The sequence below is a fragment of the Chiloscyllium plagiosum genome, chromosome 42, assembly GCF_004010195.1.
Source record: "Chiloscyllium plagiosum isolate BGI_BamShark_2017 chromosome 42, ASM401019v2, whole genome shotgun sequence".
NCBI lineage: Eukaryota > Metazoa > Chordata > Chondrichthyes > Orectolobiformes > Hemiscylliidae > Chiloscyllium > Chiloscyllium plagiosum.
Window position 1 is genome coordinate 13,499,327 of NC_057751.1, and position 26,083 is coordinate 13,525,409.

The 26,083-nt window shown below is 40.2% G+C and overlaps 1 protein-coding gene across 5 annotated transcripts in view; it reads right to left on the reverse strand.

Annotated features, from left to right (window-relative positions):
• The window catches only part of tet3 (tet methylcytosine dioxygenase 3), a 368,466-nt gene that overhangs the window by 275,308 nt on the left and 67,075 nt on the right, over nt 1-26,083 (reverse strand). The window contains exons 1-2 of one of the 5 annotated variants that reach the window (XM_043681517.1): nt 9,422-9,548; nt 8,704-8,760 (exon numbers count right to left, since the gene is read on the reverse strand). Coding sequence is in view for 1 of the 5 variants with exons in the window: in XM_043681513.1 (XP_043537448.1) it covers nt 8,704-8,760 (57 nt within the window). In the remaining 4 variants the exon portion in view is untranslated. Of the gene's footprint in view, nt 1-8,703; nt 8,761-9,057; nt 9,549-26,083 lie in introns of those variants that run through there. The other 4 variants (XM_043681514.1, XM_043681515.1, XM_043681518.1 and 1 more) reach the window with 4 other exon arrangements.

Genomic DNA, 26,083 nt, shown 5'->3' on the forward strand with positions numbered 1-26,083 from the left:
ATAAGACCTTCCCTCCAGACCAGGCAACATCCTGGTAAATCTCCTCTGCACCTTTTCCAATGCTTCCACATCCTTCCTGAAATATGGGGACCAGAACTGTACACAATATTCCAAGTGTGGCTGCACCAGTGTTTTGTATAGTTGCAACATGATATTGCGGCTCCAGAACTCAATCCCTCTATAAATAGAACCTAACATACCGAATGCCTTCTTAACAGCACTATCCACCTGGGTGGCAACTTTCAGGAATCTATGTACATGGACTCCAAGATCCCTCTGCACATACACACTACCAAGAATCTTTCCATTGACCCAGTACTCTGCTTTCCTGTTATTCTTCCCAAAGTGCATCACCTCAGATTTAGCTGCATTGAACTCCATTTGCCACCTCTCAGCCCAATTCTGCAGTTTATCCAAGTCCCCCTGCAATCTGTAACATTCTTCCAAACTACTACTCCACCGACTTTAGTGTCGTCTGCAAATTTACTTATCCATCCACCTATGCCTGCGTCATCATTTATAAAAATGACAAACAGCAGTGGTCCCAAAACAGATCCTTGTGGCACATCACTAGTAACCAGACTCCAGGCTGAATATTTTCCATCAACCACCACTCACTGCCTTATTTCAGAAAGCCAGTTTCTAATCCAAACTGCTAAATCAATTTCATGGCTCTGCATTTTCTCCAAGAGCCTACCATGCGGAACCTTATCAAAGGCTTTACTGAAGTCCATGTATACCATGTCAACAGCCCTAACCTCATCTACATGCTTGGTCACCTTCTCAAAAACTCAATGAGGTTTGTGAGACACATTCAGAAAGCCAGTTTCTAATCCAAACTGCTAAATCAATTTCATGGCTCTGCATTTTCTCCAAGAGCCTACCATGCGGAACCTTATCAAAGGCTTTACTGAAGTCCATGTATACCATGTCAACAGCCCTAACCTCATCTACATGCTTGGTCACCTTCTCAAAAACTCAATGAGGTTTGTGAGACACAACCTGCCCTTGACAAAACCATGTTGACGGTCTGAAATCAAATTGTTGCTTGCTTGATGATTATAAATCTTATCTCTTATCATCCTTTCCAAAACCTTTCCTACAACAGAAGTAAGGCTCACTGGTCTATAATTACCTGGGTCATTTCTACTGCCCTTCTGGAACAAGGGCACAACATTTGCAATCCTCCAGTCCTCTGGTAGTAAACATTTCGACAATGACGACTTAAATATCAAAGCCAAAGGCTCTGCTATCTCCTCCCTAGCTTCCCAGAGAACCCTCGGATAAATCCCACCCAGCCCAGGGGACTTGTCTACTTTCGAGAATTGATAACACCTATTTGTAACTAACCTCGATCGTTTCTAGTCTAATATCTCGTACCTCATTCTTCTCCTCTACAATATTCTCCTTTTCCTGAGTGAAAACCGATGAGAAATGTTCGTTTAGCACCTCTCCGATCTCCACAGGGTCCACACTCAACTTCCCACTTCTGTCTTTTCACACTCAACTTCCCACTTCTGTCTTTGACTGGCCCTATTTCTATCCTAATCATCCTTTTATTCCTCACATACCTATAGAAAGCTTTAGGGTTCTCCTTTCTTCTATTTGCTAAAGACTGCTCGTGTCCTCTCTTTGCTCTTCTTAACTCTCTGTTTAAATCCTTCCCAGCTGACCAGTAACTCTCCATCGCCTCATCTGAACCATCTTGCCTCATCAAGACATAAGCCTCCTTCTTCTTTTTAACAAGTGATGCAATTTCTGTAGTAAACCATGTTTCCCTTATCTTATCACTTCCTCCCTGTCTCGCAGGGACATACCTATCAAGGGCATGCAAAATCTGTTCCTTAAACCAGCTCCACATTTCCATTGTCTGCATCCCTGCATTTTGCTACCCCATGCATCCTAATTCTTGCCTGATCACATTATAATTGCCCTTACCCCATCGATAACTCTTGACCTGTGGCATGTACCTATCCCTTTCCATCGCTAAACTAAACATAATTGAATTATGGTCACTCTCTCCAAAATGGTCACCTACATTTAAATCAAACCTGGCCTGGTTCATTACCAAGCACCAGATCCAGTGTGGCTTCCCCTCTTGTTGGCCCTTTGATATACGAGTGTCAGGGTTTCCAGTGTCAGGAAACCCTCCTGCACACATTGGACATCCGACGTACTGGAGTTATAGCATTTCCAGTTAATGTTGGGGAAGTTAAAGTCCACCCTGTTCCTTTCACTCCTGCCCAGAATAATTTTGCCAATTCTTCGCTTCCAACTCCCTGGAACTCTGCAGAGGCCTATAAAAAAACTCCAAGTAGTGTGACCTCTTCTCTCCTGTTTCTAAGCTCAGCCCACACTACCTCAGTAGATGAATCCTCATCAAAAGTTCTCTCAGCCACCGTTATACTATCCTTGACTAACAAATACTATCCTTGAAGTTTACTGAGGATGGTGAATGGCTGGTGAGTCAGAACAGCATTTGAGCAGTCAAAGTTAAAGGTGAGAAATGCAAAAATCCTGACTATAGCATTTTAAGGACAACGATAGAACAGGATATTGACACCGTAATTGTGGAAATCAGCAATCTTAGCAATGGAAATCATCGGATCATAGAAATTGTGAAACTTGGGTCAAATAGAATGCCAAAAAATCTGATTTATTACAAAACAGGGAGGGAAATGAAACTGGTTATGAGGCTAAAATTAATGGCTTTGGCAATCCCAATATTTATCTGTTGGAGACTAGATGCTGAACGAGTATTCTATCAACATAGTTGACTCAGAAGGGATATGGTGAGATGCACAATAGATAGAAGTGAATATAGTTGACCGAGATGTGAGAGTTGAGTCAAGATTGGAGTGGTGCTGGAAAAGCACAACTGGCCAGGCAGCATCCAAGGAGCAGGAAAATCGACATTTCGGGCAAAAGCCCTTCATCAGGAACACTTTTTGCCGAAACGTCAATTTTCCTGGTCCTTGGATGCTGCCTGACCTGCTGTGCTTTTCCAGCACCACTCTAATCTTGACTCTAATCTTCAGCATCTGCAGTACCCACCTCTGCCTAGATGTGGGAGTTGCCCTAGTCTTTGCAGATGATACATGAGAAAACGAGAAACTGAAGAAGGAGGAGTAAGGATAACTTGTTGGGGAAGACGCCAAAGATAACAGCCTGGGTGCAGAAAATAAGCAGACACTGTGGAGACAATATTCTTCCTATGTTCAGATTGGTAAGAATGAACAAAGGCAGTTGCACTCCGCTGCACCAAGGGGAGTCATGTATAGTGGGCCACTATGTCAAAGACTGTAGACTGATGCGTGTGATATGAAATAATACACTGTAATTAGTGGTTATCATTTGTATTTCCAGTTAGAACCGTTTCAGTCTGACTGGGACAGAAATACAATCAGAGGTTCAAATCTGTAGCTGCAGAAAGATAGGTATAGGTTTAGTTTGATTTGTGGACTGGAAAAGGAAAAATGAGTACACTGTATTTGTTTTTGAAGATGGAGCGATAATGGTAGTTTCCAATGTGGAGGAATAGCACCTGAGAGAGGTAATGTACTGGGATATACTATGTACTAATCCAGCTTGTTAATTGATCTTTGAAATTCAGTTTTTAAAACTGAAAATTTCTTCTCGATGCATCTAGGTGAGAATTAAATGAGCAGTTTGGTACTTTTCAATGTGCTTAAGAGATCCTCAAGAGAATCGAACTTCCTCTTATGCACTCATAGGTAAGAAGGGCTCATGCCCGAAACGTCGATTCTCCTGCTCCTTGGATGCTGCCTGACCTGCTATGCTTTTCCAGCAACACACTTTCAGCTCTGATCTCCAGCATCTGCAGTCCTCACTTTCTCCTCTTTGCACTCAAAGGTACTAAAGATTACTTTCGTTGAATCACTTACTTTGTTTTTCATTCATGGATTTGCAATACTCCTTTGTTAAAAAACAATGAAGAATGGTATACTAAAGGCAAGTGACAAGTAGTGAAAACTATTTGACCAGCAGTCCTATACTGCATAAACTATTGCAATAACAAGTTTGCACATTCTCCCCGTGTCTGTGTGGGTTTCCTCCGGGTGCTCCGGTTTCCTCCCACAGTCCAAAAATGTACAGGTTAGGTGAATTGGCCATGCTAAATTGCCCATAGTGTTAGGTGAAGGGGTAAATGTAGGGGAATGGGTCAGGGTTGGTTGCTCTTCGGCGGGTCGGAGGGTTGTTGGGCAGAAGGACCTGTTTCCATACTGTAAGTAATTTAATCTAAAAAAAATGTCCAGTTTCAGAAAGTATAGAATTATAGAATCAAGATTCCCAAAAATACAAACTTACTGTATGTTTCATTACCAAATTCAAATTTAACCATCTAAAAATAACCTCAGGTGGGTGAGCATGTGGACGAGGGTTATAGGACCCTTACTGGAGGAAATACCATCAAAATATGGATGAAATAATACTCAAATTTGGAAACAACATGCTCAGTCTGGAAACAATATTACATGTTAGAAGTAAGCCATTAAGTCCTTTGAGCTAATTACACAATTTAGTTAAATCTTGGCTGATGTAAATTTTAAGTGAAGGTGAGGACTGCAGATGCTGGAGATTAAAGTCAAGATTAGAGTGGTGCAGGAAAAGCACAGCAGGTCAGACAGCATCCGAGGAGCAGGAAAATCGACTTTTCGGGCAAAAGCGATGAAGGAATTTTACCCGAAACGTCGAAGTTCCTGCTCCCCGGATGCTGCCTGACCTGCTGTGCTTCACCAGCACCACTCTAATCTAGATGGAAATTTTAACTCCATTTACTCATGTTCATTCAATTTCACTGTACACCCCTGCCTAACCCATCAATCTTAGTTTTGAAAATTTCAACACTTTAATTTCCACAGTTTTTCAATCGAGCTTGGTTGGGGGTTGGGGGTATGCTCAGATTTCCACATGTGGAAGAATTGCTTCCCACATCACTGTTGAATCCCCAAGTCTAATTTTAAGATTATGCCCCTTTGTTCTGGAGTTCCTTGAAGACAATACCTTATCAAATCCCTTAATCATCTTAAATACATCCAGCAAGTCATCCTTTAATCTTTGACACTTGAGGAAACACAAACCTATGTAAACCTGTACTGTGCTATTTATTTGACTCTTTTAGACCCAGTGTCATTCTAGTGAGTCTGTGTTGCAGATCCTCCAAATGCAATAGGTTAGTCACTTAAAAAGAGTGACTATGAACAGTCTGGATCGCAACATAGATGCGAATTGATTTGGAGATGCCGATGTTGGACTGGGGTGTACAAAGTTAAAAATCACACAATACCAGGTTATAGTCCAACAGGTATAATTAGAAGCACCAGCTTTTCAAGCACTGCTTCCTCATCAAGTGGACAATCACCTGATGATGGAGCAGCACTCCGAAAGTTAGAGCTTCTAATTAAACCTGCTGGACTATAACCTGGTGTTGTGCGATTTTTAACTCGGTGCTAATTTTTAGTATACAACAAAGAATTGTGGATGCTGAAAATCTGAAAAAAAAACTAAAATTGCAGGTCTGTCAGCAATTTTCAAAGTAGCTAAAGATAGTTAGGCTGAAAACACTCCACTGAATCATACGAGGACAATGACAGAGACTTTGCTGCTATACCACAGTGATGGTTATTTTGTTAGTGCTTTGTATTCTGAGGACAATCAGTTCACATAATTGAACTATCTCAAAATTAACATCATTCACATATTTTGTCACGATGCAGCATGGAACTGGCAGGGTAATTCCCAGTTCCTGTCTCTTCACAGTGATATATTTTTAAATTAATTATTTTCAATGTGGGAATTCAACACTAATTGCCCTTGGAAAAGTGGTGGCGAGCCATCTTCTTGAATCGCTGCAGTCCGTGTGATGTCAGTAAACCATCCCATGGAAAATGTGAACGTGAGTGATGTGTGACAATTTCATTTATAATCCAGGCAAATGTAAAACTAAGAAATTGAAATAGGAGCTTATGCATAAGTAACAAGTTATACCCGGTTATTTTTGTTGAAAATAAATAGCTGTGCTCACAAAAGCTTTCTTAAGACATACCCCTTCCTAAATATCGTGGTTTCTATTTTCATTTTGGGTTTCAAAATTCTTTGAAAAAAACATTCAATCATCTGAAAGCATTTCTTTCCAATGGCTCCTCAGCAGAAAGATAAGTTCTACTCCATATTGTGTCTAATTTGAATACAAAATTAGTGAGATTAATCTTATATTTGTAACATATGAGTGGATGTTTGATGGGGAAAAGAGTATCTTCTGTCAATGGATAAAATAATAATTTACAACTAAAAATGAAAGCAGTTTCAAACACAAATTAGTGTGCATGTTCTTTGTATTTTTATTGAATGCATATGAAATTCTGGAATTTGCAGGTTATTAATAGTTTACTTTGCTAAATTATTTTCATTCTCTTTATGACTGTCAAACTCAGTAAATGTGGGGACATCTGAAGGAGGTTATAAAATTTAATCCTTGGTCAGAATTATAGTTTGATCAACTTCACATTTAATTCGAGACACAAATGGCACAACCATTGATTTTAAAGAGCACTAATTCTTTCAACTTACCTGCATAATGTTATTTTAAACTGTGTCCCTCACCTCAGACTTACAATGGAAAAGAATAACGCGACTTGGTTATTCATTAATAAGCACCTAAAGAACACCTGTTGGAATAGAAAGATCTGACAAATATTTCTTTTAAAAAACGGAACTCGAATGGAACTGCCCAGCTGCACAATGAAGCTGCTTCCCTTATTGAGAGAGAAAAAAAAAAAATCACTCTTGGAAAAGTACGATTCTTTCTTCGATCAAAATATTATTTATTCTTCGGGCGCCTCTTGTATGGTCCTTCTGCTACATGCCTTGATATGATGACTCACAGATGACGTGTGCAGGAGTACTGTTTGTAAACCTCAAGCCCATGTGCGTGCAGCCAGCATGACTTGCCAAGACTGCCTGCCAAACAGTTAGCATGCCATCTCTCTAACCTTTCCATGAGGCCTCTTTACCACGTGAATGTCAGAGCTAAACATAATTTCAGTATTAGTACAAAAAAACCAAAAGTATTTACCATGTCCAACCACCACTCTCCTCATCAACTGTATTTCATTTACAAATAGTTCATTTACTTCAGAATTTCGTAAATATGATTTTTTTTCCTAAAATACAGCATGTTAAAAAAAATTAATTTGGAAGCAAAACCTTGAGCTGTTTTTGACTCATTATCAAGTATACGTCTTTCCATTTGCACAGACCATATCATCAAACATTTGTGATGCAAGTTGTCACTGTTATTGTTTGTTCATGAGATCCAACCATTTTACTACATCAAATCTCAGCATTTCACGCTGACCTACTGATTGCAGACAAATAAATGGAAAAGTATAGCACTTCTAATTTTAGAAAAGATAATTAAATAAAGACTACTCCTGTCAATTAATGGATCAATATAAGTATTACACATGCAAATAACTAAACATAATTATGATTAATTTAGTGATATTGTGAATCAATTACTTTTTCTAAAACATCGACAAGACTGACCCAATCCTTGGAAATTATAGCGAGATTATTTTTGGGGCAACTAACATTTCATCAAATACATCAGATAATGCATAACTAATTGCTCATTCATGAACAAATTAAATGCCTTGTCAATTTGAATGTGAAAGAATACATGATGCACATTGGAAAACATTGTAGTTAATTAATCTTAAAAGTTTAAATACAGACTGCCTTTCTGTTAGTTTTGTGAGATGGAAACTCTCATAAAAAAAGAGGAAGGTTAGCATGCAAAAGCACTTGACTGAGGAATTACTTAAGACATTGGGCACACTGCAACAGCACGCCCCTCTAGACAACCCTTTTCAATAATTACCATACCAGAAAAAATGCATCTGCTAACTCTTGAAACACTATTTAATCTCTTCAGTAACATCAAACAGTGAAACAAAAGCACAGAGGATGACACTTCAATTCAGAATGCAATTCCTGGCATATTTTGTTTGTTAAAGTTTGAGTTTTTTGCATGTTTTATAGTGTTAACATTTAAATACAACATCAACCGACGGCTGCAAAGTCCAAAGAAATTTCAGTTGCTAATTTATAACCTTGGTACAACTCTCCAAGCTAAAATGAAAAACCATCCACTAGATCTTACAGAAACAGTAACAGTACTCCAATATTACTAAAAAAGTAGCCTGAAATGCTTTACACAAATAACTTTGTGCCAAGGTTATGAAGGAACAAATTCCAAACACATGCAGAACCTGGCTATTAAACAGAGTGTCCTTTTTCACAATCCTCACTAGTATTTTCATAGACACTTGTGTATGCTTTGATATTTTTTAGTTTGGTGCTTCCTTTGTTTCTGCCCTGCTATCTTTGGCTTCATAGCTGTTGTACATAATTCTTATCTTTCAGAAGAAAATTTACATTACCTTGTTTTCTGACAAGGTAAGCTTTTGTTGGCCACACCAGAGAATTTTTTTCAAATTCTTCTTCACATCAAAAAAAAACAATTTCTATTTTGAATCATAATACAGCAGATATGAATATATGACGATGTTTCCCTCTTGTTCTTCACACTATTTCCACTGGAGTCAGAGCTTTGATCCCTCTCAATTAAAATTATTGTCCACATTAAAGTAAAGCTTTCAAAAAATGCACTGAATTTACCTTTTCAGCCAGTGTTTGCTTCTTTCTCTGAGCTTTTGTATTGTCTTTGTTCCCCACCTGCAGAGAAAAAAAAATCAAGCACAAAAAAAATCAATTAAAAAATTCGACAGAGAAATCTAACACAAGCGAGCCCATAACACTGAAAATGGCAATAAAATTGACCTGGATGCATGGTCATTAAACTAAGAGATACATTTTGCAAGCATAGGCAACAATTATCTATTTCAAAAATTAGTATATTGTGAATAGTTTGCAGTTCGTTAACAATATAACAAAATATAACACCAGATGGAGCTGGGAACTAGAGCCCTTTTTTTAAAAAAATAGCCTTCAAAAGCTTCTAAAGATATATACCTACACTACACCCTCTATCTTGCAACACTCCTCTGTAACAGTCTCTACTTCCTCCATCAGAGGTAGACGCTACCAGGCAGCCATCTTGCCTCCTTCTCCTTGAGCTATGTTACGGGCACCCGTGGTACATTAGGTTTTTTTATCCTGACTTGAGCATCATTATCGTACTGCTGAGCGCTCTCTCTCTCTCTCTCTCTCTCTCTCACTCACTCACTCTAACCTTCCCAGCCCCCACTTCCCCCTCTACCAGTCGCGACTTAAAACGTGACAAGCATGTCCACTGCCTACTCAGACTCCTCCAGAACAACCAATCAGCAAAAACCCGGAGAAAGAGAGTGGAGGATGGGCTGGTTATGTTAGTTACTTGTCAAGTATCTTCCTCATTTAAGCTTCCTAAACAATACTACCCCTATGTGGTATCTGTGCAAGCCATCAGCATGAAATCAGCAGTAAACTGTGGAGTGGAGTAGCGAACGGAAGTGCCGGCTCAAAACCAGCTGCACACAGCTGAACTAAGACCCATTTCCTTATGAGTCACGTGTAAACCCTGTAATTCTAGATGCATTTGGGGGAAGGGAGCACAACATAGCCATAGAGAAATGAGGCATTGTTCGGAATTGTTCTTTAAAGGTTTTGCTGTTGCCTGTTAATTTTTGGAATCAAACATCTGACAGTTTTTTTAAATTTACTAACTCTCTTTACACTTAGTGTGTTGCATAAGAAAGCTGTGCCTCACACTTCACAGCGTGTTGCATATAGCCTCATATCCTGGATCAAAGGTCAAAGTTTGCTACAATAATAGTACCGCCACATATTGTTCAATCTATTTCTGCTCCCGCAGCAATTTTAAAAAGCACTGCTTAGAAACTGATTCTAATGGGACAAAACAATTTTTTTAAAAAATGTAAACGTAAGCTGGAATTCTCAGGAATTTCGGATCAGAAGCAAAATGCTTCCATCACTTCAGATTCTCTTGGCTTCAGTATTTACCACCGTTTCTTTATATTGACTCAGGTTGATCTGTTCCTGTTCACTTTTGATTTCTTGAAGGTCGTGTTTCTGAATTGCCATTGTTTGCAAGTAGCTCCTGATATTCCATCTCTCACTGCTGTTTTCAGGCTGAAGCTCCTCTTTTAGCTTTTGATCGTCTCTTTTGACTGCGTTCTTTTACTGTCTTCAACTACCCCTTTTGTCCTTGTGGTTTCTGTTTTTCCTTATTTCCCAACACATTCTCCTAACATGTACTGCTTTCATAATTACTTTCTGTAGTGAATGGAACGACGTCTCATTGAATTTGAGTTCCTTTATTGGAGCTGTTAACCTGGCACAATCAGGGAGCCCTGGCTGACTGATATAAACAGGAGTGTTAGGAGTTCTGCTCACTTTAGGATCCAGCTCTGTGCGAGCTGGGACAGTGTCATATGGTATACACGTGTAAATGGATTTTAAATAAATGGTGAACCTCTCATCTCAGCTGGATAAATACCCTTTCCCTCGCATACAGGACATATACGCAAAACTGGCTGGGGGTTGCTGACCTTCTCAAAGCTAGACACGAACCATGTGTACCTGCATTTGCTATTAGGTGGTGATTCCCAGAGGTATGCTACAATTAACATCCATAAGCATATGAGGCTATCTTTTGGGGTATCATTAGCCCGAGCCATTTTCCAACAGATGATGGAAAACATTTTACAGGGTCTACCTTTATTTGGATGACGTGCTAATCACCTGGAAGATCAATAATAAAGACCACTTAGAGAACATGGACATAGTGCTTAACGGTTTCTCCAAGATTGGGGTTCACCTTAGGAAGGAAAAGTGTTCCTGGCACCCCAAGGAAGCTACTTGGGGTACAGAGTCAGCAAGATCACGTTTCACTTGTTGGAAGATAAAGAGAGGATTATCAAAGGTGCCCCGGCTCCTTCGTCTGTATAGAAGCTTAGGCTTTTTACTCCGGTTGGTGAATTATCATGGAAAATTCATTCTGGCACTCTTACAATTGCTGTTGAAAAAGGTTCAGCCTTGGGAATGGACTCACAGCCAAGATGTAGCCTTTCAGGATGTGCAGCAGCTGTCGTCACATTACGATCCCAAGCAAGATGCGATGCTGATGTGGAATGCCTCTCCGTATGGTTTTGGTGCAGTGTTGGCTCAGTTTAGAGGAATGGCCAACAGCACATGCTTCCCGGACTTTGGTTGATGTCAAACGAAGACGGGCCAAAAAGAGGAGGAAGGATTGGCGGTCATTTTTGGTGTGAGAAAGTTCCATCAATACGTTTACCAACATAAATGTGTAATAGTAACAGACCACAAACCCCTGCTAGGGCTACTTAAAAAGGATAGGGCCATGCGCCCAAAGCTTCAGATCAAATTCAGTGGTGGACTCTTATTTTGAGTGCATACAATCACAAGTTGGAACAATATCCAGGAGGCCAAATGGCAAATGTAGATGCCTTGAGCTGTCTCCCATTGGTAGATATACCACTGGTTGTGCCACCACTGGAAGAGGTCCGTAATGGTTTTCTGGACACCCCCTCACGACTGATAATATCTTACTTGGATATCTTACAAAAAAGATCCCATTCTGACAAAACTAAAACAAATGGTGGTGATGGGGGAAACAAAAGGGGCATCACAACCAGAATTGAAACCTTTCTGGACCCAGTGAGACCAGATCACCACAGAGCACAGCATATTATTAAGGGCAGCAAGAATGATTGTTCTAAGCAAAGTCAGCAAAGATACTGGGTGAACTCCACCAGGGTCATCCAGGGGTTTCCAGAATGAAGATATTGGCAAGAAGTTACGTCTAGTGGCCAGGATTGGATGCCGACATAGCCGCATTGGTGGGGCAGTGCCCAGAGTGCCAGCAAGGACAACTTTACTGACAGCTGTTATGGACCAGGCCAGACCCCCTCAAAACATTTCAAGGAAGAAATCCAGATCCTAACTTTGCTTGTTGTTTTCAGCAGGTGTCAAGTGGATATTCCAGGAGTAATGCAGCTGGTCAAACCACTTGGTTTTAAACAAAACAGAATTTATTTACAAGATTTCCAAATGAAACACAAATAAAAGAGAACAGAATAACTTAACCTATCCAAACGCCTTACAGATTATCCCAATATAATGATGCTGTTCCAAATACCTGCAGCAATCCCCATAAACGTCCCTTGGCTTGAAAGGTAAAATCAAACACAGGGTCTTACAGAAGAGATGTCAGAAACAGGGAGGATCAGCGTGGACCTGATTCTTTTGGTCAAGCAGCTTCACAACTCTGCTTAGTAAAACAAAACCAAACCAGAGTAAAGCTGAGCTGAGAGAACTGGCCACTCCCCTTTCATCGTACAAGTGTTTTCTTTAAAATTTGAAAGCCTTTTGCCTGAGGCAGTATCTGTTAGCTATTATCAAACTGGCCCTAAACCCTTTCAAACCTCGACTTTTTGGAATTGCCGCTTTTATGACCTATCTGAAAAAAAGAAGCCAAGGACAGCAAAACCTTGTTAAAAGAGCAGCATCGTCACACTTCCCCCATTTAAAAAAATCAATATCCAAACATGGTTTCATTTTAAAACCCCTTAATCTTAAATTGTTCATACACTACAGCACACATATACATCACATTGACAATAATCATGTAAACATGCACGACTACATTCTGTTTCAGTCTGTCTAACTGCTGCCACTAAACGCCTCCATTTCTCACTCAAGTCTCGACAATGTGTCGGCAATCATGTTTTCTCGTCCTGGCACATGCACAATCTTCAAATTCAATGGCTGTAACAACAAGCTCCACCTAAACAGTCTGGTATTTTTGTCCTTAAATTTCTCCACAAACGTCAGTTATGATCAGTGTATATGATTGTCTCAGATACAGTACTGGTAACATAAACATTGAAATGTTGTAACGCCAACACCAAGCTCAAAGTGTCCTTCTCAACTGTCGAATATTTCTGCTGATGAATGTTCAATTTCCTGGTAAAATACCTGATAGGTCTTTCTATCTTCTCGTCCTGTCCTTGCGAGAGCACAGCACCCACACTCACATCATTCACATCGATAGCTACCTTGAAAGGCTCTGCGTTATTAGGTCTGGCTAATACAGTGGCTGTGGTTAACACAGCTTTCAGGCTATCAAGTGCCTTCTGACTGTCCGCTGTTCACTGAAACCTCTTGCCTTTCTTTAGCAATTCAGTGAGTGGAGCAGCCACACTGCTAAAATTTGGGACAAATTTTTGACAAAATCCATTCAATCCCAGGAATTGTAGTACTGCTCTTTTTGTCGATGGTGTGGGAAACTCCCAAATTATCTTTGTTTTTGCATTCCGTAGGCCATTTGTCCGTGCCTAATAACATCACCCAGGAAGGTGACTTGGCAAATTCACTTTTAGCCAGGTTCATCACCAAACCTGCATCCCGAAGTCATTCTAATAAATGTTGCAATTATTCCTTCCATGTGTGACTAAAAATCATCAGGTCATCGAAATATATGACACAATTGGGTAATCTGGCAATGACCATATTGGTTAGTCTCTCAAATGTGGCTGGTGCATTTTTCATACCAAACAGCATGACTTTAAACTTATACAGTCCATTCAGCATTACAAAAGTTTAAATTGTCTTTCTGACAAAGGTACCTGCCAGTATCCTCTGAGCAAGTCCAAATTAGAAATATAAATCACTTGTCCCACCTTCTCAACACAGTCTTCCAAACGTGGAATCAGACATGCATCAGTCTTTGTAACTGTATTGATTTTGCAATAGTCGGCATATAACCATTGGGTACCATCTGGTTTTGACACCATTACTATGAGTGAGCTCCAGTCACTGTAACTCACTACAGTTATGTTGTCTTGGAATGTGCGTTGAATTTCGTTTGAACCTAAACCAACTTCAGAGGGTTATGCCTATAAGGATGGTGCTTAATCAGAACAGCATCTCCTATTTCTACATCACACATGATTAGATAGTGATCTAATTTCCCAGCTTATTTCCACATATGTCCCGATATGATAGCTATCACTAGAAGTAACTGATCCCCGACAGCATAATTGCGAGTTTTTGATTTCTTATCTGCTTCCTGTTTCATTGTTTACTGTGATACTTCTAAATGCTGTCCAGCCATCTCCCCTGCTTTACTCAATTGTTCCTAAAAATTTGACACATAGTCCAATTATGTGGCCTCTGAATTTTGACTTACCAATTTCTCCCTAATCAATTTTAATGGTCCTCTCACTTCCTGCCCAAAAACTAATTCAAATAGACTGAATTTGATCATTTGGTGCATCTCTGATAGTAAAAAGCACAACAGAATTCCCTTATGCCAATCATCTGGATTGTCTTGACTATAAGCCCTCAACATGGTCTTAAATGTCTGATATCACTTTACTAGCACTCCCTGCAACTCCAGATGATATGCAGTAGATTTGAATTGTTTTATACCTAAGCTGTCCATAAATTCTTTGAATAATTTTGATGTGATGTTTGAACCTTGATCTGATTGTATCTCTGTGGGTAGTCCATATCTAGTGAAAAATTTGAGTAATTCTCCCATAATCCTTTTAGCTGTGATATTGCGGAATGGAACAGCCTCTGGAAATCCAGTGGACTCATCCATTATTGTTAACAAATACTGATTCCGACTTTTTGTTTTAGTTGGGGTCCTACACAACCAATTATGACTCTTGTAAAAGATTCCTCAAATGTAGGAATAAATATTAAAGGTGCGAGTTTTAATACTGCCTATGGTTTTCCAAATACCTGACATGTATGACATGGCTGGCAAAGTTCAACTACATCCTTGTGCAGTCCAGTCCAGTAAAAATGTTTTTGTATTTTAGCTCGTTATTTTCTTATGCCTAAATGATACCCTGCTGGTAGCTTATGCGCCACTCACAACACCTCTGTTCTATAACCCACAGGCAATATGACTTGATGAACTTCTACCCATTTCGCATCAGCCTGAATATGTGATGGTCTCCATTTCCTCATTAAGATATCATTTTTAAGATATTAGCCTTCAGGGCTACACTCAGATTCTTCCTGCATGTGTGCCTCTTGATACAATTGCTTTAAATTTCTACCTTTCTGCTATGACTCAGTTAATTTATCTGAGCGAAAGATGTTTGCTTTATCATCTATCTGCTCCTGGCTTGTCTCAACCATCTGATCAAACAGGGTCTCCATTAATTCCACTTCAACTTTCTTATCTGTACTGTTTGATCTTTCCTGTTTCAACTGGTGACTTTGTGACCTTGTTACTACACATTCTGGAAAAATCCTAGGATACGTGTCCTGCAATAGTTGAGTTGCCTGAGTTTCCACTGGCTTTTAAACTATGGTAGGCAGCACTCCTACCTGTGAACCAGCTATATCGTTTGCAAGGACAAATTATATTCCTGGAGCTGAGAGTTTGTCCAGTATTACTACTACAACTTCTCCACTCTTCACTGGACACTCCAACCTCACTCTACATAAGCAAGCGCTTCTTGTCTCATTGTGATTTCCTATTACAAGCACCTTTTCTTTCAATAGTCCTTCAGAGGTACATCTGTCTTCATCTTTCAACATCACAGATTGAGAGGATCCTGTTTCTCTGAATATTGTAACCTCTTTCCTGCTGCTCTTGGTCTATGTGAGTAAACTTTACCTTTGCAAATATATGGTTTAAGAAGGTGAAGGAGCGTCGCTCCAAAAGCTAGTGTGCTTCCGATTAAACCTGTTGGACTATAACCTGGTGTTGTGTGATTTTTAACTTTGTACACCCCAGTCCAACACCAACATCTCCAAATCTTGATTTATGGACCAACTCATAATCGTCAATCGTTTTAGTTGCTAATCTTGCTGTTTTAACTCTCTGCACTTTCATGAGTTCTCACTACTTCAGGAAGTGAATTTTTGAATTCCTCCAAAATAAGCATCTCTCTAAGAGCATCATGGGTTTGCTCCTTTTTAAAAATATATTTTCATCAAAAAATAGATTTTTAAATATTACAACAAATACAAACAAAACAATTCAAAACTACTACAAAGGAAGAACACCAAGAAACATTTTAAAAACCCAAACTGCCCTCAGAAACAAATGCATAAATATACAAAACTATATTTAAAAGACCCAACTGCTTAACTAAATAAATAATAACTAACAACAAACGAATAAATAATAATAATTCAGGTCAGCAAAACAAAATACTAACTCTTGAATATCGAGACTATTACTTTCCACATATTCATATGTTTGCAGTTCCCCCTCTCTGGATATTGGACTCGTCCAGCACAATTGTTATGGCTATATAAAAGCCCTTATTAGTGTGACAGACAAATCTGTGTCCAGGTAGTCCAAATAGGACCGCCATGTCTTGTAGAAGTTCTCAGTTTTGTGGTGTACCATAGTTGTAAGAAAATCCAAGGGGATATACTCCATAACAATCTTACGCAACCTGACAGCCTGGGGATTTTCAGACACCCAACCGAACAAAATATTCTTTATTTTGCAGAAAGTGAGGATGTTGAAAAGTTTTATCTGTGGCGCATCTACAGGGAACACACTGGGCTGGTCAAGAAGTAGAGAGATCGGGTCCTTCTCCACCCTTACACCCAAAATCCCCTCCATTGCACCTGTCACAGCACTCCAGCATGTTTCAAGCCTACCAAAGGACTAGAGACAATGGGTAAGAGTGCCTGTACTAACTTTACACTTCGGGCATGTTGAAGATACCCCTGGTTTAAATTTTGACAAAAGATCCAGAGCCAAGTGGACTCTGTGGAGAATTTTCAACTGTAAAGCATGGGTCCTATTGTAAATTGAAATCTTTCTTGCGTTTTACCAAATATTTTCCCATGCCTCTGAGCAGATCTCAACACCTAGCTCTCTCCCACCACACCCTGCAAAGTCGATCAAACTCATCTGAGGGATCGCCCACCAACTGATGATATAAAGTGCTGACAGAAAGTGCATTCTTTGCACTGAGCACCCTCCTTTCTATGTCAGATTTATAGGGATCAGTCAAAAGTGCTGTCCTTTTTTGAATAAAATCCCTAACTTGAAAAAAACAAGTTAGTCCCTGCTAGATGGCTCGTATTTCCACACTAACTGATCAAAATACATCACTGAGTCTCCCTCAAATAAATCATCCATGCAAGGTGTAAGAATTGATGTTTTGCCAGAATTGCCTTCCCTCTGCCAAATTGCATTCCATGCTTTAGTAGTATTGATAACTATTGGGTTATGGCAATATTCCTTAACTGTCCTCATTTTGTCCAAAATCAGCAAAATAGTAAGGGAGCACTTTGCCTGAGCGGTTTCGATATCTAACCATATTGAAAAAGGGTCCCTACAAGCCCAATCATTCACCTAAGATAAAAGAAAGTTTAGTTGATAGGTTTTAATGTCCAGGAGATCCACTCCCTCCAGTCTGTGAGGGAATTGCAGTTTAGCTAACTTAATAAGGGGCCACTTACGATGCTAAATAAAAGAGCTGAACCAGCCGTTCAGTCTCTTGAATGTTTGCTTATCGAAAATTAGGGGGAGCATCCGTATAGGATATAACAAATGGTTCGGGAATAATCATCTTAATAAGAGCGATCCAACCTAACCATGAGACCAGAAGCGCCTCCCATCTTTGAAGGTCTTGTTTGAGTTTGTCAAATAATTGAACAAAATTAGCTTTAAACAACTGATCGAGAACTAGAGTGATGAATATGCCCCAATACATAAACACCCCTGTGACCACTTAAATGGGAATCGAGATTCGCCCTCAAGACCAAGCACCTTCGTAAGATCACCCATAGGATAGCCTCTGATTTTACAAAATTAATCTTGTACCCTGAAAGGGTGCTAAACAAGCTGATGCATTATATAAGGCAAGCACTGAAACTGCTGGATTTGACAAAAAAAATGAGGACATCGTCCATGTACAATAAAATCTTATGTAATCTGGAGCCACTTCTGGAGCCAATATACTGGGATCACTATGAATGGCCTTCACCAATAGCTCAATCACCAATGCAAAAAGCAATGGTGAAAGGGGCATCCATATGCTAAAGTTGCTTGACTGTACCCCATTGGTGATGACTGCAGTGAGAGAGTCACTGTAAAGAACCTTTACCCATCTTATAAAGGCTTCACCGATGCCAAACCACTCCAGAGTATAGAAAAGATATGGCCACTCAACTCTGTCAAATGCCTTCTCTGCTCAAGCTGCACCACAAATGCAAGCAGAAAAGAAAGAAAAAACATTATGAAATAACAAAGTGAACAAAGACATTTTGAAAAAAAAAGGTAAGTACCTCCCCATCCTTTGATATAACTTAACTTAGAAATTGAAAGTACGCATCCCAACTGCCCCTGAGCATAGTTGAGACTAGATGGTTACCAACAAAAACAAGGAAAAGAAAGCCCCCGACTGGACTTCCCTTTTTCTTAAAGAAAAGTAGAGATATGCCCAAATAACAATACTATTTGTACATACTAAATTGTTCAGATCAAATTAATTTGTCCACAAAGTCTCTTGCCTTCTCTGACATATCAAAGAGATGTACAGATCCATCTAAGGTGATCCAAAGTACCGCCAGATCCTGAGTTCCCTCAGTCTTTTCTTGATGCTGTCATAGGATTTTCTTTTCCGGATCACTGCCGCTGAGAAGTCCTGGAAGAGCATGATCTTAGAGACCTCATAAACTAGGGCCTTTGGATCCTTCCCCTGGGTTCCAGAAGCTTCCACGATTCCCTCCTTATCTCTATAGTGGTGAAACTGCACCAAAACAGGATGAGGACATTGGTCCAGATCTGACCTCCACGCTGTGAGCTGGTGAGCCCTCTCAATCTTCAAGCTATTCATTCCAGCCTCCAAGTTAAGAAATTTCGGCAACTAGTCCACAATACATGCCACCGGTCGCTCACCTTCCTTACCCTTGGCAGACTGACGATCGGAATATTTTTTCTCCTGTCCCTGTTCTCAAGGTCATCAACCTGGTCAAGCAAATTACAGATGTGCTTCTCCAGGGCCTGGATTCTATCCTTGGAGGAACTGGTAGCAGTTTCCACCTCCGTGACTCTGTGTTCTGCCTCATCTCTCCTTTTGTCCAGGTCTCCGAGCTGCTGTTCATGCTTCTGCAGCATGATAGAGATCAGGACCAGCTTCTCCTCTGTCTGCTTGCCCAACACATCACACAAGACTTCGCGAGCTCCTTTACCAGGGCCTGGTACGAAATAGAGTCCGAGGATCCTGCAGGCTCGGCCGCGGGCCCAGCCTCGGACGTACCTCCTCCCTTCTTCGGCATCCCTGGGCAGCGAAAACCAAGGTAAATTGCTCTCTGACAGTTTCCTGGGACTCCACAACATTTCCAGAGTCCCAGGATATCACAGTGATCTGGTTGGGTGGGTGAAAACTTAGTCCCGCTTGCGCTGCGGTGCGGAAGTCTGCAACGCGATCTTCCCAGATTGCCGCCATCTTGGATCTCCGCTCTATTTTTAATGCCTTTATCCACCTCTCAAAATTACTTTGTTTGATCCTTTCAAACTCAGTGTAGGTTTGACCAGGGTCCCTCCTTAGATTCCTGAAGCATTGTAGGCTTCTGGCACAAGCTCATATGCATTAAGATGGCTTTCTTCACCTCCTCATATGCCCCAGATGCCTCCTCTGATAGTGATGCAAATACCTCACTAGCTCTACCTCCAATTTTTGTTTGGATCAACAAAACCCACATGGTCACTGGCCACCGCATTTGTTTAGCCACCTTTTCAAATGAGATGAAAAAGGCTTCCCTGTCCTTCTCCTCAAATTTGAGCAATGGTTGAATATATTTAAACTGTTTCTCCCAAGGCCTTTGGCTACCATGGGTTTGTTCATCCTCACTCCCTTAGTCATCAAGCTTCCCTTCAGCCTTCATCTCCATCCTTTTCAGCTGAATTTCCTGTCGAAGTAACAATTTCTGAAGTTCAAACTCTCTCTTTCATCCTTTCCACTCTCTCCTTGTCTCTCTCTTCTCTCTTTCTTTCTCCCTCTTTTTCTTTTTGTTCTGCTCAAGCAATTCATTCTTTTTCTCGTTGTTATGCTTTCAATTGTAATTCAAACAATTTCATTTCTTTTGCCCTTTCCTTTTCGGTTGCCACGAGTTCAAGCTGCTCCCATTTTCAATTAACTTTAGCCATCTCTTAAGATTCCGATGGTGTTTCCAACAACTTTAAATGCTGAGCTGTTGCTGTTATTATCTCTCCTTTCCTTACGAAATGAAGCAGCTCACATCCAAGCTTGTGTGCAAATTGTAGCAGCTTGTCCCTAATCACCATTTGTAAAACCTCTCAAAGTCAGTTCTTCCACCCTCAGAAAACTCTTAGTGACTGGAAAAGCCATTGCTTTCTGAAACACTGCTTCAACTACCACAAAATCAACCCCTAAAAGCAAAAGTTACTAACCCCTTCCACTCACAGCCTTTGAGTCTTACACCCTTATCCTAATTTGGATATATAGAACAAATCCTGCAAAGAACCCCCAATCTGTTATGGACCAGGCCAGGTCCCCTTAAAACATTTCAAGAAAGTAGCCCAGACCCTAATTTTGCTAGTTGTATTAAGAAGGTATAAAACGGATATTCCAAGGGTGGGACTGCTGGCCCAACCACTGAGTTTTAAACAAAACAGAATTTATTTGCAAGATTACCGAATGAAACACAAACAAGAGAGAACAGAATATAGAATAACTTAACCTATCCAAAAACCCAACAGATTTCCCCATCTTAATAATGCTGTTCCAAATACTTGCAACAATCCCCATAAACACCCCTTTGCAAAAGAAGTCCAACACAGGTTCTTCCAGGAGAGATGTCAGAAAGTGGGATGGTGAGCATGGGCCTGCTTCTTTGGATTCAGCAGCCTCACTAAAACTGCTTGCTAAAACCAAATAAAACCAAAGAAAAGCTGAGCTGGCAGAACTGGCCAGTCGCCTCTCATGTTACAAGTGTTTTGCTTTTAAACTTGAAAGCCTTCTGCCTGAGGCAGTATCTGTTAGCTATTATCAAATTGGCCCTAAAACCCTTTAAACCTAGACACCCCGGAACCCGTGTCTTGACAACTGATCTGAAGAAAAAAACCACCAAGGACAACATAACCTTGTTAAAAGGAGCAGCATCATCACACAGCAGCCTCCCCACATTCATAGAAATGGCTGGATATACCCTGGATTCACGTCAAATAAACCGGTCCTGTCATGGAGTCCATGTTTTCAATCATTATGGACATCCATTCAAAGTTGTTGGACGTGCATAGAGTTCATTCATTGAACCCGCGGACAACAATAGAAAAACTACAAGCATCTTTTGCAATACACAGACTCCCTGAAACGTTGGTCACAGACAACTGGCTACTGTTTACCAACAGGAAATTTAAGCATTCCCTAAAGTCAAATGGCATTTGGCAGGAAAGGACAGCTCCATACCATCTGTCATCCAATTGTCTAGCAGAAAGAGCCAACCAAACTTTGAAGGCAGGCTTAAAGAAACAGCTTACAATGTCACTAGGTACCAAACAGCCCCTGTTCCTGTTTGATTATAGGACCACCCCTGATGCAACTACAGGGACAGTGTCAGCAGAGTTAGTAAAGGTGAGAAGACATGGCAGCAGGTTAAATCTGATTTTCTCAGACCTCGGGGGAAGGGGATGAAATGGCATCAATGCCAGACACTAGACTCCTCTATGTGAGAGAGGCAGTTTACTTCAGGGGACAAAGTTTGTCAAAATCATGGAAATGGCTGTGCATGGGCAAAAGGATTCCATTAGAGCATAGCAAACTGAAGCAACTAGACTGGGTCTTATGTAGCTAGTGGCTAGTAGAACGTGGAAGTCAAGGGATAAACTGCGCATGTAGACCTAAGCCTGATTTAGAGTATTTGATTCAAGGCAAACTTATAGAGTTAAATTAAGAGTTAGGGCTACACGTGGATTAAGTAAAGTCAGATAAGTTGAAGTTAAATGAAGTGAGTTAAAGTTCGGTTAGACGAAAAGAGAAGTAAATGTTGCCACAAATGTATGCTTTAATTAAGTATTGGTACTTAAAGCATTAAATAAAGGAGGGTTTGTTGAATTAAAATCTGAATTAGTTCCCTATCTTTTGTCTGTCACACAAGGGAAGGACACCTTGGAAGAGATTGAAAATGCCTTTTTGGGGATCAGAAGCATTTAATAATACACAGAGCCTTATAATTGGCAGACAGAAATAGAATGAACACAGATTATGCCACTTTCAATTCAACAACATCAGTGACAGCCATTCCCTGATTAATTTCTGCAATATCTTGACCTATCAGAGTCATCATGCCTGGTTTAAAATTGAAACAAAGTTGAGCAATCACCTGCCCATCGTCTGACTTGTGCATTCTCCCTGGCAATGCCTCAAATAATCAGAGTCTACTTGACAACCAGTCAGCACTCTCTTCTCACACAGAGTTTTCACTTTACACTGGTGTTGTGAATTTTCCAAATCAAAAAGCTTCCACAGTGTGTGTCTTTGTTCAATACTCAAATGGTATTACTTTATTTAATGTACAGATATATGTGATTTTAGAGAAGATTTGTAGCTTAGGTTGTAAATGAGGTTGTAGGATTGCTCACTGAGCTGGTAGATTTGTTCTCAGACGTTTCACCACCATGCTAGGTAACATCATCAGGAGCCTCCAGTGAAGTGCTGTTTGCTACTTACATGTCTTGGTCGGTTGTGGTGGGTGATATCACTTCCAGTTCTTTTTCTGAGAGGTTGATAAATGGGGTCCAAATCAATATGTTTGAGAGAAAGAGGGACACCAGTTCAACTGGGACAATTCATCTATCCTGGGACAGGCTAAACAAAGGACGCGCACAGAAATTCCTAGAGGCCTGGTATTCAAACCAGAACTCCATTAACAAGCATATTGATGTGGACTCCATCTCCCAATCTCTCAGAAAAAGAAACGGAATTGATATCACCCAGCACAACAGACCAAGACACATATATAGAAAGCGGGACATAACACCAGTGCTTCATCGGAGGCTCACTGATGATGTTACCTGGCATGGTGACATCACTGATGATGTTACCGTGCATGGTGAGGAAACGTCTGAGATCAAATCTACCAGTTCAGTGAGCAAACTTACAATCAGTACAGATAAAATTATTGATGCTGTGAGCAGGCAAGTTCTGAATACATTTATAGTAAATGTTGCTGTAACTTTTAAAATTCATTAATCAAGTTATCTATTGGCTTCAGCTAAATGAGAAAGGAGGATCGCATGAAGCATTCAGCAGCTATTGACAAGTCAGTTATCAATGAAGGCTTTAATTTATGTCATATTCATCAGAAGATACTTGTCAAACATTATACATATATAATTTCTCAGTTTCTGACCTGAAACATTTCAACCATTTTTTAACCATTTTCAACTATCTTTTTAGGATGATAACTGCAAATGATAGAGAAAATTATTACTCCTTGTCATTGAAAGTAGTAAATAATCTTGAGAATATTAGAATGATTGTCATGCAAGGAAGTAAAGATATTTATCCATCAGGGTATCAGTATGCTACATCATGCAGCGGTGGCTCAGTGGTTAGCATTGCTAGTCAAAGGGAAATGGATCTGAGTGGGTTACTCTTTGGAGGGTTAGTGTGGACTCATTGGATTAGATTACTGTAGGGAATCTAATCTAATCATGGAGCAATGGCTCCTGCATTCAGGCAAGCCAACATCTATTTATTGCTCATTTCTCCTTGATCTTGGCAAGCTGATAATATACCTTCTTAACCAATGGTCTGATCATGTCCAACCGGGTGCCTTCTCAGTTACTCAGAGAGAAGTTTAGACAACTGAACACATGTTCAGCAGCGAGAAACACTATGTCTTACATTTCAGCAGCTTACTACATAGTTCTTCTACCATTTCTTCAATTTTGTTCCTTCAATTTTACAACTCTTCAGTGCTTTCTACAGTTGTTTCAAGCTGTAAAAGAGAGTTTGGTGCGGCAGGTGCTTACAGCATTGTTGGTGATTTCACGTCTTCTACACCAATCACCTGCCCCAAGTATCGGTTCCCTGGTAGGCAATCCATGGAATGCAACATGATTCAGAGAATCAATAGAAGTCATGTGGGGAAGGACTGCCTGTTGGAAGAGGAACAAGGAGACAGGCCCTGAGAAGGATTAATTATCCCCATAACAATGTTGAGGGAGCAATTGTCCTTCCTAAACCTCAGTGAAGACCAATGTGTAAGACGTCAGTGCTCCAGAGTATGAAGTAAATGTGTATTTACTTGTTAAGAAAATCTAAATCCTTAATTTGTACAAATGTTATTTAGTCAAATTTAGTTTGCAGTTGGCATTAAATTGAAATGTGCAGTTAAAATTATGTTGGTACTAGCCTTGCATAGAATATTTTTCAGAAAGCCTACAGTGAAAGAGCAGATTAATTAAGAACCAGCTCAAACTAGATCATTATTAAGTGACTGAGTTAGTCCCTTTGCTGGGGAGGCTGATAAATTCAGCTAGCAAACTCATTTGAAGCTAGGATTTAGTCCATGCATTTGCTGGGTAAGGAAGTCTGAATCCTGAATCTGTAAAAACATAATGTAGCCGAATTTAGTTTGTAGCAACTTACAATAGAGTGTTAGAGTTGAGAATCTCTAAATTTTTCTCTTTTACCTAAAAACAGCTTGTTAGGTATTGTTGGTTGCAGACATGGCACCCCAGCTGGGGGAGGCACAAGTTATCTCAACACTTAAATCCAGGATGGAGGCACATCCCTCAGATTTCATAACTGGTTTGTGATCAGGTACCAGGTGCATATGACTGCAGGTGTGGTATTATGGGGTCCCAAAGGGTAGCTTTCAAAGAAGTTCAGTCCCTGCATTTGTACAACAGTTAAGAAGTTGTTGCAAGCTGCATGGATGACAGTGGGGACTACAGGGAGAATGAGCAAATTGACCACAACCCTGTGGGGCAAAAAGCCATTCATTTAAGTGGGGGCAATCATGGTGATGGTAGGGGACAGTGTGATTAAGGTTTTAGATACTGCTCTGTCCAGCTGTGACCATGAGTCGTAAATGCTGTGTTGCCTGCCCAGGTTCAGGGTCATCTATTCCGGGTTGGAGAGAAACTTGGGAGTGGAGAGATCTAGTTGTCATTATCCACATTTGTACCAATGACATTGACAGGACTACCAAGAAGATTCTGCTGAAGGTGTTTGAAAAATTTGGGGCAAGATTTAAAAGCACAGCCTCCAAATTAATCTTGACATGACAATCAGAGCCACAGGCAAACTGGCAACAGTGTGAATAAAGCCAAGGAGTTACATGCATGGCTCAAAGATTGGTGTGGGAGGAATGACTTTCAGTTGATGGGGCAGTGGCACCAGTATTGGACTAGAAGGAAGCTGTTCTGGTGGTACGAGCTTCAGTTGAACAGTTTTGGAACCAATGTTCTAGAATCGAATAACTAAGGCAGTGGAGAGGACTTTCAACAACTTGGAGGTGGGTGGGTTCTGGAGAGGGGATATGTATGCTTCCAATGAAAATGATACAGCAACTATTTAGGTACTCACACCTTGAGTGGGACAGGAAGGGACAGCATGTGAAAACATTGAAAAAGCATCAAGTAGGGTCAAAGGGGAAAAATCGCAAAAAAAAGTTAATGGTGCTGTCCTTCGCTGCATTTAGAATGTGAAACAAGTAAATGAAGTAACAGTGCAAGTAGAGGTTCATGACCTTATAACCATTACAGAGACACGGTTACACCAGATCAAAACTGGAAACTAAATATTCAGTGATACCATACTTTTTGAAAGATGATGCAGGAAGGAGACTATTGTGGGGTAGCTTTTTTAGTACTGAATAGGATAAGTACGATACCAAGAAATGATCTTGGATTGGATGAGCTGATACCAGAATAGATTTCGATTTCCAAAAAGCATTTGAACAAGGTACTACACAAGGCTGAGGATGATATGAGTACAGATGGAAAATTGGTTAACTAATAGAAAACAAAGTGTATGGATAGGGAAGGCAT